Source organism: Tympanuchus pallidicinctus, unplaced genomic scaffold (genome assembly GCF_026119805.1).
Source record: "Tympanuchus pallidicinctus isolate F22 unplaced genomic scaffold, pur_lepc_1.0 scaffold12, whole genome shotgun sequence".
In the NCBI taxonomy this organism is placed as follows: Eukaryota; Metazoa; Chordata; class Aves; order Galliformes; family Phasianidae; genus Tympanuchus; species Tympanuchus pallidicinctus.
The window spans coordinates 13,982,128-13,997,159 of NW_026294637.1; the positions used below are offsets into that span (position 1 = coordinate 13,982,128).

Below are 15,032 nucleotides of genomic sequence, written 5' to 3' on the forward strand. Positions count from 1 at the left end.
TTTTCCACTGCTGGTATCTGCCTTAATCTTGTTTTTTGACTGAAGTACTTCTTCCAAAAAACGAGTCTGAAGAAAAACAAGAGCAGAGAAGTGCTCTATTCTTTTCCCATGCTTCAAATACTCTTTTTTTTTTTTCTCCAAAATGTAACTGTCTCCCTCCCTTTAATGAGTAAAATTAAGTCAGCCAGGAAAGTGTTTTTTGTTAAGAATGCATCTTTCATCTTTTATATGGAAATCTATCCAAATATAGCCAGACATAAGCTTTTGAAAAAATACTGATAATCCTACTTTGCACATGCTCACTAAAAGCTTGCTAGAGTTTTGCAACTCCAGTACTGGAACAATTCATTTACAAGAGGCATGTTCCAAAGCTGAGACTCAAAGAGGCCAAGTAGCTTTCCAGCAATCATTGGTATGTGCTGCTGAGGTCTGCAATGGGGCAGGCACTAAAAAGGAGAGACATGCCTCTCTTCTCTCGGTGCTGACCTTGATTCTGCTGCATGCACTATGGGCAATGCAGAGGAAGCCCAATACAAGCATCTGTACCTAGAATGCACAAATTGGCCAGAGGGTCCTGTGAAGAAGACAGTAAAACCAGAGGGAACTGGAGAAAAGAGAAGGAGCCTAAGTAAAAGGAGGTAGAACTGGAGGCAAAAGAGGGAAAAGAGCTGGAAAAGCATGACTAATCAAGAAAATACAGTGGGACTGCTTCTGCTAGAAGGCAAAAAGCAGACACAGACTATATTTGGAAGAATAGCTGAAACACCTGTGGTGCGAAAAAAACAACACATGAACAAGAATTTCCATTGCCCTGTAGAACTAGTAGGGCTTGAACAGCCCATAGCTCAATTGCAACAGGCTGATGAGGGGTGCAAATGCTGACCTATCACATGGTAGGATTCTGGTTCTGAAGGTTTGCTCCTTTTTATTTTGAAACTACAAAGCTTCATGCAGTATGCTGCAAGATGTTAAGAAAATGCTTAGTCTCCACTTGGAAGACACGAGATTGCCCATGCAGTTACCATCTGTTTTGGCTCTTCGTGCCTCATATGTATAATCGCGTACTATTTTTCCCCCAGTGACCTATGACTCATTCAGTGTGCAGGAGGGATTAATTCTGGGGATGAATTGGGAATGTTTAGGTAGAAGAGTGACTACATGATCTCTGCCTCATCCACAGTAAAAGGCAGTAGGCATATGGCAGATGTATCCACTGAAGAACACAAAAGATGGTCTGCAGTTTCCAGGGACTCTACTACTACAGGAGAAAAAGTTCACCTACGGTACAGTTTAGCCCAATCCTTCCAGTTCAAAAAACTACTTAGTTTCCATTTTTGGTGTCTGACTGAAAACCTCTGGATCTCATTTGCAGATGAGTTGCCAAATCATAATTGCAGTTTCGGTCAATGCAAATTTTGCTTTGAGTATCGTCAAGTACGATACCTAACATGGAAAAAATCCCAATTACTCAACACAGAGCATTAAATAATTTACTATTTTTTCTGTATCTCATTATTCTTCTTACCTTAGCTCCCTTTCTTGCAACAAAGATTAGATCTTGCAATCACACAGCAGGTTTGTGAACGTTAAATCAAACACTGTGGTAACAATTTCAATTAATGGCCCTCAGAGAAGCCATTTTTTTCTGCAATGAACATTTCTAAGGCAGGAAGCCAAAAGCTGGATAATAATTACATTAAGTAGTGTATCACTAATAACTGAGCTGCAGATCTATGCAGAGAACCTGGGGTAAAATAAAAGAGTAAATAATTCAGTAATTTTCCTAACACACAAGAGCTCCTTTATGATTGCTCACAAAACTCCAGTCCTAAAAGCCCTGAACCTGGGCCAGTTTGACTGCGTCACACTAAGCATCCTTTAGCAGCACTCTGCTACCCAAGAAGTAAACTATGCATCATCATAAGAAACTGCCACCAAAAAGTGACTCGGAGTGTCTTAAATGGGCAGTCAAGATAGTGAGCAGGTTTGCTATCTGCAACTGATAATGCAACCAGAAATAGAGAAAACAGTACATTGCTTGGCATGGAATTTACTTAACACTGAAATTAAAAACAGAAGACAGTTTTCAGGAAGAGGCATGGGATCTTTCCCTGACTTCTACCCCCTACAGATCACCCAGCGCCTCACTAACACTGCAGTGATGGCTACAAAAAACGGGATTGGCTTCTCCACAGCTACGAGTCAAGAATTGAAAGATAAAAAGTCTTATCAACATATCACTCGAAGGAAACTGTTTTATTAATTGAGCTTGCATGTTTCTACATCTACAAAATGATGCCCTGAAAGGTGTTATTTCTGGACAAATACACAGCAGACTCAATGAAGTGCAAGCTAAACAGACACAGACCATTGCAGCCTGACACTATTTACTTATTTATCACTACCACTTCAGCTGATTTTTTTTTAACTATTGCTCCATTTTCAGCACTTCTGAGAGAGATCCTCCGACACAACTGTTCCTTTAGGAAAGAAAACACAGTCCTGCTCACGTAATCTTGCATTTCTTTCCTCAGTTTTTACATGAGTTTTGACCATTTTTTGTTTGCAGGCTTAGAGCCTTGGTTAAAAATAATTTTAAAATTTTAAATTTAAAAAAGCAAACAAAAAACCTAAAAACTCCAGCAACAGCACTTCTGATAGACCACTTTCTCCTTAAGCAACCTTGGCTTAATTTTGGCAGCTTCTCCTACACTTACATTTCCCTCTACTCACCTTTGCCAGTACAAAAAGAGGCTGGGAGTGGCAGCTAATTTCTCTATAAATTCCTGCCATTATGGAATTCATGCTACCTTGAAAACACACAGTTCACTGCTGTCAGTAGTCCTGAACTAATACCAGGAAAAAAGCACTCTCTTCATGTACTAAGACAGATACTGACATCTGACAAGAGGTCTTTTCTATGCCTCTAATTAAAGGACATTAGTAACAAATGCCTATAATGGCAATCTTTCAAAGAATACATATTTATTAAAAATATTTATTAAAAATAAATTCAAGGGATTTCCCTTTAACAGTGTTTCTAGTCATCTGCAGCATCCCCTACTTCTAAAAACTGTAAGCAATTAAACTAACAAATGAATAAAAAAGCAAATTTCTCTTTTGAATCATAAGAATACTGAGTAATTACACACCAGGATCTCAAAAACTTTTGTCAATATCACTTGACAAAAAGAAGCAAAGACAAGCTGGAATGCCACAGAATATCTCCCACAGCGCTTGTCTATATTGATAAATGACTACTCAAATTTACAGTACTTTGTTAAACAAATCTGCAGTTATGTCAGGAATGCAAGCAGCTGACTTTAGATGGTTGAAATTCTGAACTCCCAATTTTCACTGATTAGTTTCCTCTTGAAAACCTGGCACAGAGGTTTGAACAAGGTAATGCATCTCAACGTTCCACAGTCACGTTTTACGCAGAAGGAAAACAATTGCTTCCGTTCAAAAAGCATCAAAACAAAGTTTCCGAATCACTCCATAATATTTCAAGTGCTGATGCTGCTATCAACAGCCAATTAAGTCACTGAGGATCTTCTTCTCCTCCTCCTTTCCTCTGTGACACATGCACTGTATGCTCGCAGAACAAAAAAAGGTAGCATCTCAGATGGTTCCAATTACTAAGTCAGACCTACTACTCTTAAGTTGCTGAAAAGTTTGGAAACAAATGTTTTAGCCAAATGATATGCATTTTGTTTTCAGTTTTAAGGCACTACAAAGAATTGTTAACATTTTTATATCACATTATTAACAGGCATAATTGAGGGTCTGAATCTTCATCAATCGTTGGGCATGAATTCTTCATCATCCAACTTCAACCAGTACACAGACTTCTAATTTCACCAAACAACTAATTTAACAACTTCAGAACTTCATACTAATCCTCACAAAAAATAACAAGCTCAGAGCATCTCCTCTAATGAGATGCTCTCTCGGAGCATGCCCTAAAATCCTGAGGTACTGCTGTTAATCATACCTTCAGCAGTGTTTCTGAACAGCAAAACTCAAGAAAATACATAGTATGGAGCTTAAAGAGCCTCTGGAAAATTCAGCTCCCACAGTGCTTGTGTTAAACTCCATATTAATGATGCTGAATGTCTTTGGAATTGGCCCACTCTTATGCTAGAAGAGGGAAATTGGCTTCCAGGTTATTAACACCAAGAACAGACATAAGAATTCCTGAAGGTATTTAGGAGCACTAGCATGAAACAAGACGGAAATTGAAAGCTTAGGTTGAACATCACAAGGAGTGTTTGGGAATTTTTACTAGAAGAAGGATTTCTACATGGATAGAACTGAGGCCATAGTCCTGAGCCATATTCATCATGGTTTGAGTTACGTGATATTTAGTACCAAGTTATACATGACCACTGCTTCAAAAGCAGTACTATTTTCTACAGGGTAAACTTAACCACCATCAGCATGAGCACTCAGAACAGATCTTCCAAATGTACAGTGTGAATTCCACTTACTGTTTCACAACATTTGAGTGGAAAACATGGATGAAAAGGGGTGGTACCACTCAGTAAACTAGAACAGCATGTCACAAAATGCTTCGAGCACTACTAAGTTGTGCAATTGACTAGTTTGGGCAACACTGGCCTTTCTAGTCTTATAAAAAGTGCAATTACTGTACGTGCAAACTCAACATATAATTTACTTACTGTGTCTTTGCGATAAAGCACTCACAGACTGACACATACTCTTGACTTTTCAGTGGGATATTTCTGTTTTACTGATTTGGTATTTAAACTATTGTAGGTGGTATTACATCTTCTGGAGCACTGCGTCCAGTTCTGGGCACCCCAGTACAAAAAAGACAGGGTCTTTTGGAAAGAGTCCAGCGGAGGGCCATAAAGATGGAGAAAGGCTGAGTGAACTGGGTCTGTTCAGCCTTGAGAAAAGAAGACGGAGAGGGGACCTGATCCAGGTCTTTAAATATCTAAGGTGTGGGGGGCAGAATGGCGAGGCCGGACTCTTTTCAGTGGTGAGTGGAGACAGGACAAGGGGAAACGGCTGGAAACTGCAGCATAGGAAGTTCTGCACAAATGTGCACAAGAACTTCTTTACAGTGAGGTGACGGAGCACTGGAACAGGCTGCCCAGGGAGGTGGTGGAGTCTCCTTCTCTGGAGATGTTCAAGACCTGCCTGGATGCCGACCTGTGCGACCTGCTGTAGGGAACCTGCTTTGGCAGGGGGTTGGACTCGATGATCTCTGGAGGTCCCTTCCAACCCCTACAATTCTGTGATTCTGTGATCTTACTAGTATCTTTAGCTGGCTTTGGATGAAGATAAAATCTCATTGTTCCTATATGAAGCAGGCAGTTTACATGACAGCATTACAGACCCCACTGATCACTTCTTCCTGGCCTGGAAAATAAAGGCTATGCCTGTGCAAATATATACATTACAACATTTTTACATGATACCTAGCTTTTTAAGCCCATGATATGACAGGTTTTTGCACAACGGGGCATTAGAGCATGACTCTTGGACCCCTGCATGACAGGTTAAAGATAACTTGCATTTACTGATCAGATTACCTTTTAATTAACTTTTAATTTAAAAAAAAAAAACAAAACAGAAGACTCCAGACATAAAAATAATTTCTGAATTGCGTGATTTTGCCTTGTTATGAACATTTTACTGGATTAATAAAACATTAACCTAGCAATAATTACTTTGTATGAAGGAGCTGACTTTTTGTTCTGTTACCTCCTCGAGTAGAGAGCACACTGGTGGAATAAAACTGTCAGAGAAAGCTTCTGAAATTATGCCAACATTTTCCCTCATGATTTAAGGCAGCCGGTTTCCCATAAGTTATTTAAATTCTAATAAAAATGTCATAATACACAGTTTTGTGCTAACGCAGTCTTTTCACTTAAAGTGTCATAAAGTTCCATTGCAGAGATGCAAGGGAAACAACTGCAGTCTAAGAGCTCCATCAAAGATGTCTCTATGTGACTCAGCTGAATACAAGGGCAATTGATCAAGCTATGCGAGACATTTTATGAGTGACATCTCTGTGCCACTGCCAGGTAAGTTAAGACCGTATCTGTAATAACGCATTCTAAATTAATATTTATGAAGTTCTGCTGAAATATAATACGAAGTATATTATACCTAAAGCAACATAAACCCATCTGAGCTTTTAATAATTTTCCTATACAACCACAGAATATCAGTGTACCGAAAGTAAATACAATCCTACAGTATTCGAAGGAAAAATTCCTCACATAATGTCAATATAAAATTCCTTCAGGAAGAGATAAGTCATCATAACCCTGCTTTTCCACTTATGTCGAACACCTACTCCATACAAATCTCAAAAAGAGAATAAACAAACTATGCAGTAGTTCTTCAGGAATTTTTTTTTGGTTAAAAAAAAAAGTTATCTTAAAGGCAAATAGTCCTTTATTTGTCATTACCTCAGACTGTGAGCATCTCAACTACATCCTTGCAGCATTTGTGAAAAGGCCTTCTGGGAATTACATTTTCTGTTCTATACAATATTAAACATTTCCACTTACACCTGTTAAAAATTGGAATGTTGGAAATATTTCACTTTCTATATAGTGGAAAACTTAAAAAAACACTCTTGCGCAGAATTCCAACAAGCTGGCAGCATGGCCCAAGATCCCAGATGCCACGGGAGCCTACCAGTGCCCACCTGCATGGTTCAGTGACACAGCATGTTCCAAACGGACTCAACTCACTCCTGTAGAACATTGGATTTCCATTAAATTAGGATTCTGCACCTAAAAAGCCTTCTGCTGGACTCACACAACTCAAAATTAGTATCACCATCATTAATATGCTATAGGAACTAAATGGAAGTATTTACCCCATCATGGCAGAGCTAGGGACTGGTCCTGGACCTCATACCTCACCTCTGCTCTTCAACCACAACACCACTATTTTTGTGCAGCTCTTTGTGGTGAAAGTTGTACCTTAATTTCTCTGCCTATTTTTCCCCTACTTCTTACTGCACTGCAGCCAAATCACCATCCTGTTTGACAGGTTTTGTCACCAGAGCATTTAAGCAGTCATGGTTACCAAGTGCCAGCAGACTGAGCTGCACTGGTGCAATCTGGACAGTGGGAAGTGCAGAACAGCAGAGGTAAGGAGCTGTCATGGTCAGCGGGGCCTTCCCCCCTGCACTTCCCCTAAGGATATCACATTAAGGGTGAATGCTTATCAGTAAGTTATCATTCATTGTACATCTTTCAAAATTTATTTGAAATTATATAAAATTGATTTTCTGAAGGGTCACTTTCTGTTAATATTATCCAAGTAGGCTTGAATATCCTGAACTCTGAAAATTTCCTTGCGAGCACTCACTCCTCAGGCAGCCCTCAGTGTGAAGTTGATTTCCAAATACATTCACACACATCCAGACATTCGTGAAGAGCCAGCGACTTGGCAGTGTTTGAGAGAATCAGTAACAAGAAGTGTTCAGTAAATAAATGTTCCATTGGAGTTGTTTCCTTTGTTCTGGTGACAAACACCACAAACAAGCTGGCATTGAAACCCTACTTCACTCACACGCCCATATAATTCTCTTCCCTCTAATGCAGGAGGAAATAACGAAGATTTACTCATCACTCCTTCATTTTGGAGGTACAGAGGCTATGCTGGGAGAAGTTCAGTGCCTAACAAATAGCTTACATTCTCAGTAAGATCAGGCATTACTGTTTTGTGCACCAAGGACAGATGCTTACTGCTTGTTTGCTGCAGCTGTACACCCCGAGGTGAGCATGGGCAAAGTGTATATGCAAGGTGCTGAGGAGAGGAAGCCACTTCTACGACAAGAGAATAGGTTTAATGGCCTGCCTAAACACTTGAATAAATAGAAGCACTTCCTCTGTTCTCCCTAGATCCCTAAGTTTAACTCTTATGAATCAAACTGTCAGTCATGTAAAATGAGTTTAGCTATTAATGAAAAAACAATAAACGTACAATAATGAGGAAATGACCTAATGGACCAAGGCAGATTGACTTAATTCGTTATTAATTAACTGCCTTTAGGAGAGACTGTAGAAGGAGTGGCTAAACACCAGGATAACTGTTAACAGGATATTTTCCTCTCCATTAGTGAGATTTTCTGTTTTGATTTGTTCCGGAAAAGAGCTGAAAAAGAGAGAAAAGGAGACTGTTCTCTGCATGCTGTCAGGGCCTCTGGTACATGTCACTGCTGATAAATTAAATTAAAGTCCATGTACAGAAGCATTTAATCAGGAAGAACAAGCAAACAAAATGAAACACTATCAGCCTTGTTTTGCCCTCACCCTGGCCTTTATAAGACAAACCATTCTTAGCAATTTCTTTTTCCTAGTCATATTAATTACCACATCTACAGAGAAAAATAACCTGAACAGCAGTTATAGCTTCTTTGAGGGAACAGAAATTCTGTTAAACAAAGAACATCACTGTGCCTACTGTTTCATTGCCCAGGAAGAGCTACTTCATCTCCAATTGCTCTTTCTTACTAAAAATCTCACACATATTTACAATGATTTCTTCATAATTGCACTTACACATGCAACCATGGCAATGATGAAGCAACAGTATGCTCGCTTATTTTCTTCTCTTCCTCTTTGAAGACTTCTGTTCAAACAACTGTTTCCAGAGTTAACATGAAAATATTTTCACTTATGTTCCCCTACTACCAATAAAAAATAGGCAGTGGTCAGATCACTCCTCACACTGACCTGCATGTTTCATCTCTAATTCAAAAGCTTGCAGCCCTCTCCTCTCCATCCTACTTGTCATTCTTAACAAGATTTCTCAACAAACCTTCCTTCATCACTGAGGCTGTGATTTGTACTTTCCTCCACCTCATTTCTAATTTCTTTACCTATCTCCTGTTGCTTTCTGAAAAGGGCTCATTCCTGGAAACCTTTATGTTACTTTTTTAGGTCAGGCAGAATGTTGTCCAACTTTTTGTCTTGATGCAGTAACGTGTAAAATAAACACAGGGAAATGCAATATATCAAAAAGAATCACTAATCCCATGCAAAAGCTTATCACAGGGTAGTAAGAATCCCTAGAGTATTTCAAAGCAACGTCTAAGTGTTGGATATAACCATAATGAAAGGTTTATTAGTAAAAACAGAATTCAGGCACCGGTCACTGAGAAATCTGTATATCACTTAAATGCATGTGAGCAAACTCAGCACTGACAACTTACCAAATTAATGCCCACTATGTAGGTTTATTGTTTCTTCCCTTCAAAAAACAGAAGCAGACTTTCCAAAGCAGCAATATGTAACGAGGACTATACTGAGAAGCTCAAAGCAACCCTTCCATGCTTTCTCTTTCAGAAAAACACACAGACTTTCTTGCCATTAGTTCTCTTCAATCAAACGCTCTAGACTTAATTAGCGGACTTTATTCTTAAATAAAAAAAATATGTAAAAATTACTACACTCATAGCCAAAAAGACATTCATCTGTCTTGTTTAGGTTATGCTTTTGTTATCCTGATCATATTCTGCTGCTACCATCTCTGCTCTGCAGGCAGGATTTCTAGCAGGCAGAAGAACCACACATTCCCTCATGTAGGCTCCTGAGTTAGCGACTGAGACCACTCTTGAATGCCCTGCTTCTAATACCCAGCAGGGGCTTGTTGAATTCTCTGTCGCTATCTTAGAATAGTAGCCCCAGCAAGGCACAGATATTAGGAAAAGATACATTGGAAATGCTCAGACATTGACAGAAACTGGATTTTTTCATTTTCCATCATTTTTTCTTGATGGAAATTGCTTGTGGGGAGAAATACTAAAACTTCACTTGCCTCCCACACACAATGGGAGATTGCCCCAGAGCTTAGAGCTACACCCAGCCGAACAGTTTTTGAATGAAGTAATAACACAATAAGTTTTATTTAAAAATTAACACAGAACAGATTTTCTCTCCAGAAAGCCAGGAAGCCAAAAATCAGAGCATGTGGAGCTTGGATGCTGACGCAGTACCATGAAAAGATACTGGTGTGATAAAGGCTACTGGTAGTTGGCTCCAATGCTACTTAGAGCAGGAATAGCACTCCCAGAATTTTAGCCTCATTTTATGGGCCTGAGAAGTAAGATGCTGCATAACATGGCCTATCCCAATCCCATTTCTCCATTATTTGTATGGAAAAAAAATTCAATGTTTCTGTGACTTAGTTTCTCCCTCTATCAATTCGGAATTGCCTATACTGGTAGGTTTAACGACTGCTTAAAATGGTTTCAGGTAATTACAATATTGCACATCTACTTTTAGTATTCAAAAATACACTTTTAAATTAAGTTAATTAACAATACTCATAAAATTCATAAAAAACAATGCGCATCTTAACTTCTTGACTACATGAAAATTTAGAATACCAGGGGAAACTAACAGTTGTCTAAAAAATTAAATAGAAGAAATACAGACTTACGTTTGTGTTGCAGAGTTTATATTGCTTGTAGGTGCCAACACATACAATAGCTGCAGCCCTTTGAGGCTGGGGCTGACCCTGGACCATCAGGTGTGATGCAGACCCATGAAGAGTTGAGTCACTGCTATGAAACAAGTTCTGAGATACAGGAAATGAAGATGACTGATAAACTGAAGGTCCCAGGACCTGGTGACCAGCCTGAGGCCCACTTTCTTCTTGATAAAGGTTCCCATGCTGGAGTGAAGGGCTGGCTGGCTGGCTGTAAGTATTCATGAGACTTGGACTCTGATGAAATACGTTGTTCCTTGATGACTGACGCTGCCTTCGAAGTTTCTGAGGCTGCTGACCAGTATCAGTTTGTAAAGGTAAAATGTATGGCACTTTTCCATATCCATATTTTCCTGGACCAATAGGATTTCTATTTCTGCTTCTAAAATCAGAGAGAGAAAGAATGGTTACTAATTCGTAAGTGAAGCTTTTAGATACTCATAATTTGCCACTTGTCTAAATTTTCAGTGCAAAGCAATAGTGGAAGGACAATGTTGTTCTTTTCAACCCTAGTACTCTCCTTGAAGATGGAAATTCTCAGAATCTTCTAAAATTCATAACCATGTTCTTGAAGAGCTTGGGATACATAACAGCAGGGAATCCCTGCTGTGAACCTGGGTAACAACAGGGGAGATTTTGAATTCAGTATAGCAGAGATCATTAAACATTTGCATACATTTAGAAGGCCTCCTGTGATTCTGCTTCAACTGCTACTCAACAGATAGAAACAGGGTGAGGAACATCAAAATATTATTAGAAGACCACTGGAAAATTCAACAAATATTCTTTCTACAGTACAGTTTACTTTTTCTCAATCTTTAGCCAGTAGATTTAAATTGTACCTCTTAGAAATCCAAGAACCAGGCACTGAGTCAGGAGGACACAGGGTCCAAGGAGTGAGATTCACTCATAATGAGTATTTAATGGACAACCTCAGATTCAGGACATGGAATCAGCATCACAAAGGGATGCTGTCTGATCATGTGCATGTTCCATCCCTAGGTACTGAGCCATAAGCCTGCCAGGAGCACTGGCCAGCAGCAGGTGCTCACTGAGAGGCAGCTCCAAACACCCACAGAAACAAAGGACTCAGTCTAAAAACTCAGCTCCAACCTACGAGCTAAAAAGCACAAAATGAATAACACATTTGAAGCATACAACTCAAAAGGGTTAATCCTGGAATTTTATCTGCAAGCAATAGGCCCATTTGCATTTATTTTCCTTGCCATCCTGCACAGTATCACGTCAGGACTTGATCTCTACTGCTGCAGTCTGAAGAAGTAAGTTGGCAAAAATATCCCTTCCAGTAGAGAGCAATGTGTGAATACAGATGTTCTGAGTAACCTTTGCAGCTCAGCATAGGAGACACTCTTAAAATAGAAGAAAAAAAAAAAAAGTCTTTTTCCTTCCATCCATAAAACATGTTTATATATACTTAATATGTATAAAATAACAGACTTGAACTGCAATGAAAACCAAAGGCACTAAATTGACATACTTACTTTCCAGAAACTGAAATGTTACAGATGTCAGCCAGCCAACAGATCAAAGATTTTTCTTTAGGTTTGTTTTTTCTTGTGTTTGTTTTCTTCCTCACTCTTAGGTTCTCCCAAGACCTTTGTTACATGGAAACCATGGAAGTCACTTAACATTCTAGCTTTATGGCCGCGTGGGGCTTTTAATCAATCTTCCTGGCTCAAGGATGTGTGAACAAGAGTGCTGATTTACCCTGGCAGATAAGCAGACAACACTCTTGAGCTGTTTATAGCAGTTAATCTGCTCTGTGACCATGATGGTCATTGTTGAGGTAGGTTTTTGATGGTTTCAGCTGAGAAAAGCAATACAGTGCTTTATAGCATTAAGGGAGGAAAAAGTAAGTGTCCTTTAAGAGGACAAGAGAGGAAATAAAGAGAATTATGAACGGCAATTAGTTCAGAAGTTGAGGCTAAAGTGAACTGGATTTAAACCACCACTATGTGGTGTGTGGTTTGTTTGTGCGGAGCTTTTTTAATAGCCAAATCATTTGATTTCTCAATTTTAACATAGCATCTCTTTTCCAGGTAAAACAAATTTTAAACAAAAGTCATCCTTCCTTCACATCCTAGGCATGTTTTGGCAATTTGGAAAAACTACGGAATTATAGTTCTCAGGAAGCATCTTAGACTTTGGAGCAAACTGGCTCATCTTGGGAAACAGATACGAGTCCTTACATTTCCCCTAGTCTCTAACGAAACTGACCAACAGCAGTTTCTTGACTGCAATTTTGTGCCACTGCCTTCAAAGTGTGGATACAGGCTGGCAAGTCTATTGCAATTCGTTTTTAAAATGTATGATCTGCTGTCAGGTTGCTTGCATTTGGCATCAGGAAGAGAAAGCTGAGAATAACAGAGCAGTAAGCGATTTTCAGACCAGAGGAATGGTAGGAATACACCTCTGTCTCGGCCATCTAAATGCCAAATTCTTTACAGCTACGAACACTTCCACAGAGGAGCAGCAAGGCACATCGCCTGACCTGCCTGGAGGAACTGCTGCTCACAAACCAGGAGAGGTCAAGCAAGAGGGCAAAAATGAGACTGATGTTTGACTGGTAACCTCCAGTTCAGGGTCATGAATGAGAACTGAAAATAACTGAAGGATATGCAAGAAATGACAAGCAAACTAGGACTCTTCAGCATGGAAAAAGACAAAAGGGCAAGCAGCAGTCTTAAATACAGCATGAGCATATTAGCTGAAAGGTTAAACCCATGGCTGAGAGCAGAAAATGACCAAAAGCTGCTGAAATCTCATTGAATTAATTGCAAACATTTGAAAAAATTGATTTTGAGGGATTTCTCATTGAATGGCCGATGTTCAACAACTCTTAGAACTGAAAGCAGTAACAATGTTCTCACTGCTAATTCCTATTCATCTTGGCTTTTTTTTTTTTTTAAACACTACAACTTGGGAATTTTGCTGAAGTCTCCACAAGTTTACTCTGCTCAGGTTGTGCAGGAATTAAGGTCTGGAATTTTTGTTGGAATACAGTTTTCATGAAATGGAAGGTTAACTTCTTGAAGCTGGGAACTTCAAGTTTCTTTCAATGTACAAACTGCTGGAAACAACGTGGAACACTCAACCTCTAATTATTAACATCTTTATCAGTATGTATGCATTCATTTAAACCACTACTGCCTGGATGGAAACTAGTTGGAGCTCTGTGTTTTGCCTTAAAGCACCTTTCATTCACACTTGGCAACATCCTTAAAAACTGGGAATGAAGTTTGTTGCAATGTAATTAAGAACACTGTAAAAATAGCATGGTGGTAATTAGCTTTTATATTCCTTGGGGAGTGTCAGGTAGAATTTATGATGTCATGCAGTAACAGGGAGGGAACGTTTAGTAGTTCCATAAACGAGGAGAGAACAATGGGGAGAGGGCATTCAGGGGGTAGGAAAGAGGAGGAAAAATCAGACAGTGGCTATCATTAGCTTAATAATTAGAATTAAACTAACTTTCTTGACACTGTTTGGTTTATGCTAATTCAACTCAGCTCTGATCTATCTGTGGGAGATGGAACTAAGTCAAACCCTGACAGCTTACTGGCTGTTTTGAGTTGACAGTTGCATTTTGCTTACCTTCTTCTCATAACCCACATTACACACTCCTCACCACAACGTGGTTTGGAAGCCCCTCTTCATGGTTTTGTTCTTTTTGTTTGTTTGCATCACAACATAAGTCACAAGTGGGTCAAGAAGATAGCAGCACTCCCCTAAACCTATGCATGTCCAAGTATGCTAAAAACCAACAGGCTTATCTTTCTCAGTGTAGCAGCGGATGTTGCCACAGGAGCAATGTTAAATTTACCAATCACATCTGTTGACAAAATCACAATTTGTCAACATCTCTCAGACAAACAATCAGAAAGCCCACTATGAGAAAGATCTAAGCATTAAACAACTCTGACAAAGCTTTTAATGTAGAAAAACAAAGAGGGAAATTATGCCACTAAGAACAGAATTGTCATCTAAAGGCAAATTACTGCTTAATAGAAAATATATGCTGAAAAGTGAGTAGCAGCACTAAGTGTTTCATGTCAAACGTAGCCAGTAGACATCTCTGATCTATTATATTCATCTCAAGTAGAGGCATAACAGCTGTTTACTGCAGATCTGGCAATCTTCTTGGGCAGAATTCCCACATACACACCTCCCTGATAGTTCAGACAAACTGTTTAGCACTTTGATAACCAAAATGATGAGTACCTTTAAACTTAAGCCAACCTAAATATAAGCTTGAATTTAAAAATACATTTGCCCAGACAAGTACAAGAAATCAGTCTTCGAGCTGTTAGTGTAGGATTATAGGAAACATATCTCACAATAGTTATTGTTAGCTGGTATTCTTGTCTGTTAACAATCCCTCTCGTGTTAGGGACAAGTCAGCTGGCTTCACCAAGAACTCAGCCCTCACAGCACCAAAGAGGAAGTTTCTTTTTCCAACTGTAGCTCTGAGCATACCTGCCGCTCAACAGGCAAATAACCACATTATCATTGCTTCTGAGTTTAGG

At 39.2% G+C, this 15,032-nt stretch overlaps 1 protein-coding gene across 2 annotated transcripts in view; it reads right to left on the bottom strand.

Annotated features, from left to right (window-relative positions):
• THSD4 (thrombospondin type 1 domain containing 4) overlaps positions 1 to 15,032 on the bottom strand; it is a 258,583-nt gene that overhangs the window by 203,031 nt on the left and 40,520 nt on the right. For both annotated transcript variants that reach the window (XM_052671768.1, XM_052671769.1), the window contains exon 5: positions 10,438 to 10,867. In XM_052671768.1, the coding sequence (XP_052527728.1) occupies positions 10,438 to 10,867 (430 nt within the window). The remainder of the gene's footprint in view (positions 1 to 10,437; positions 10,868 to 15,032) is intronic.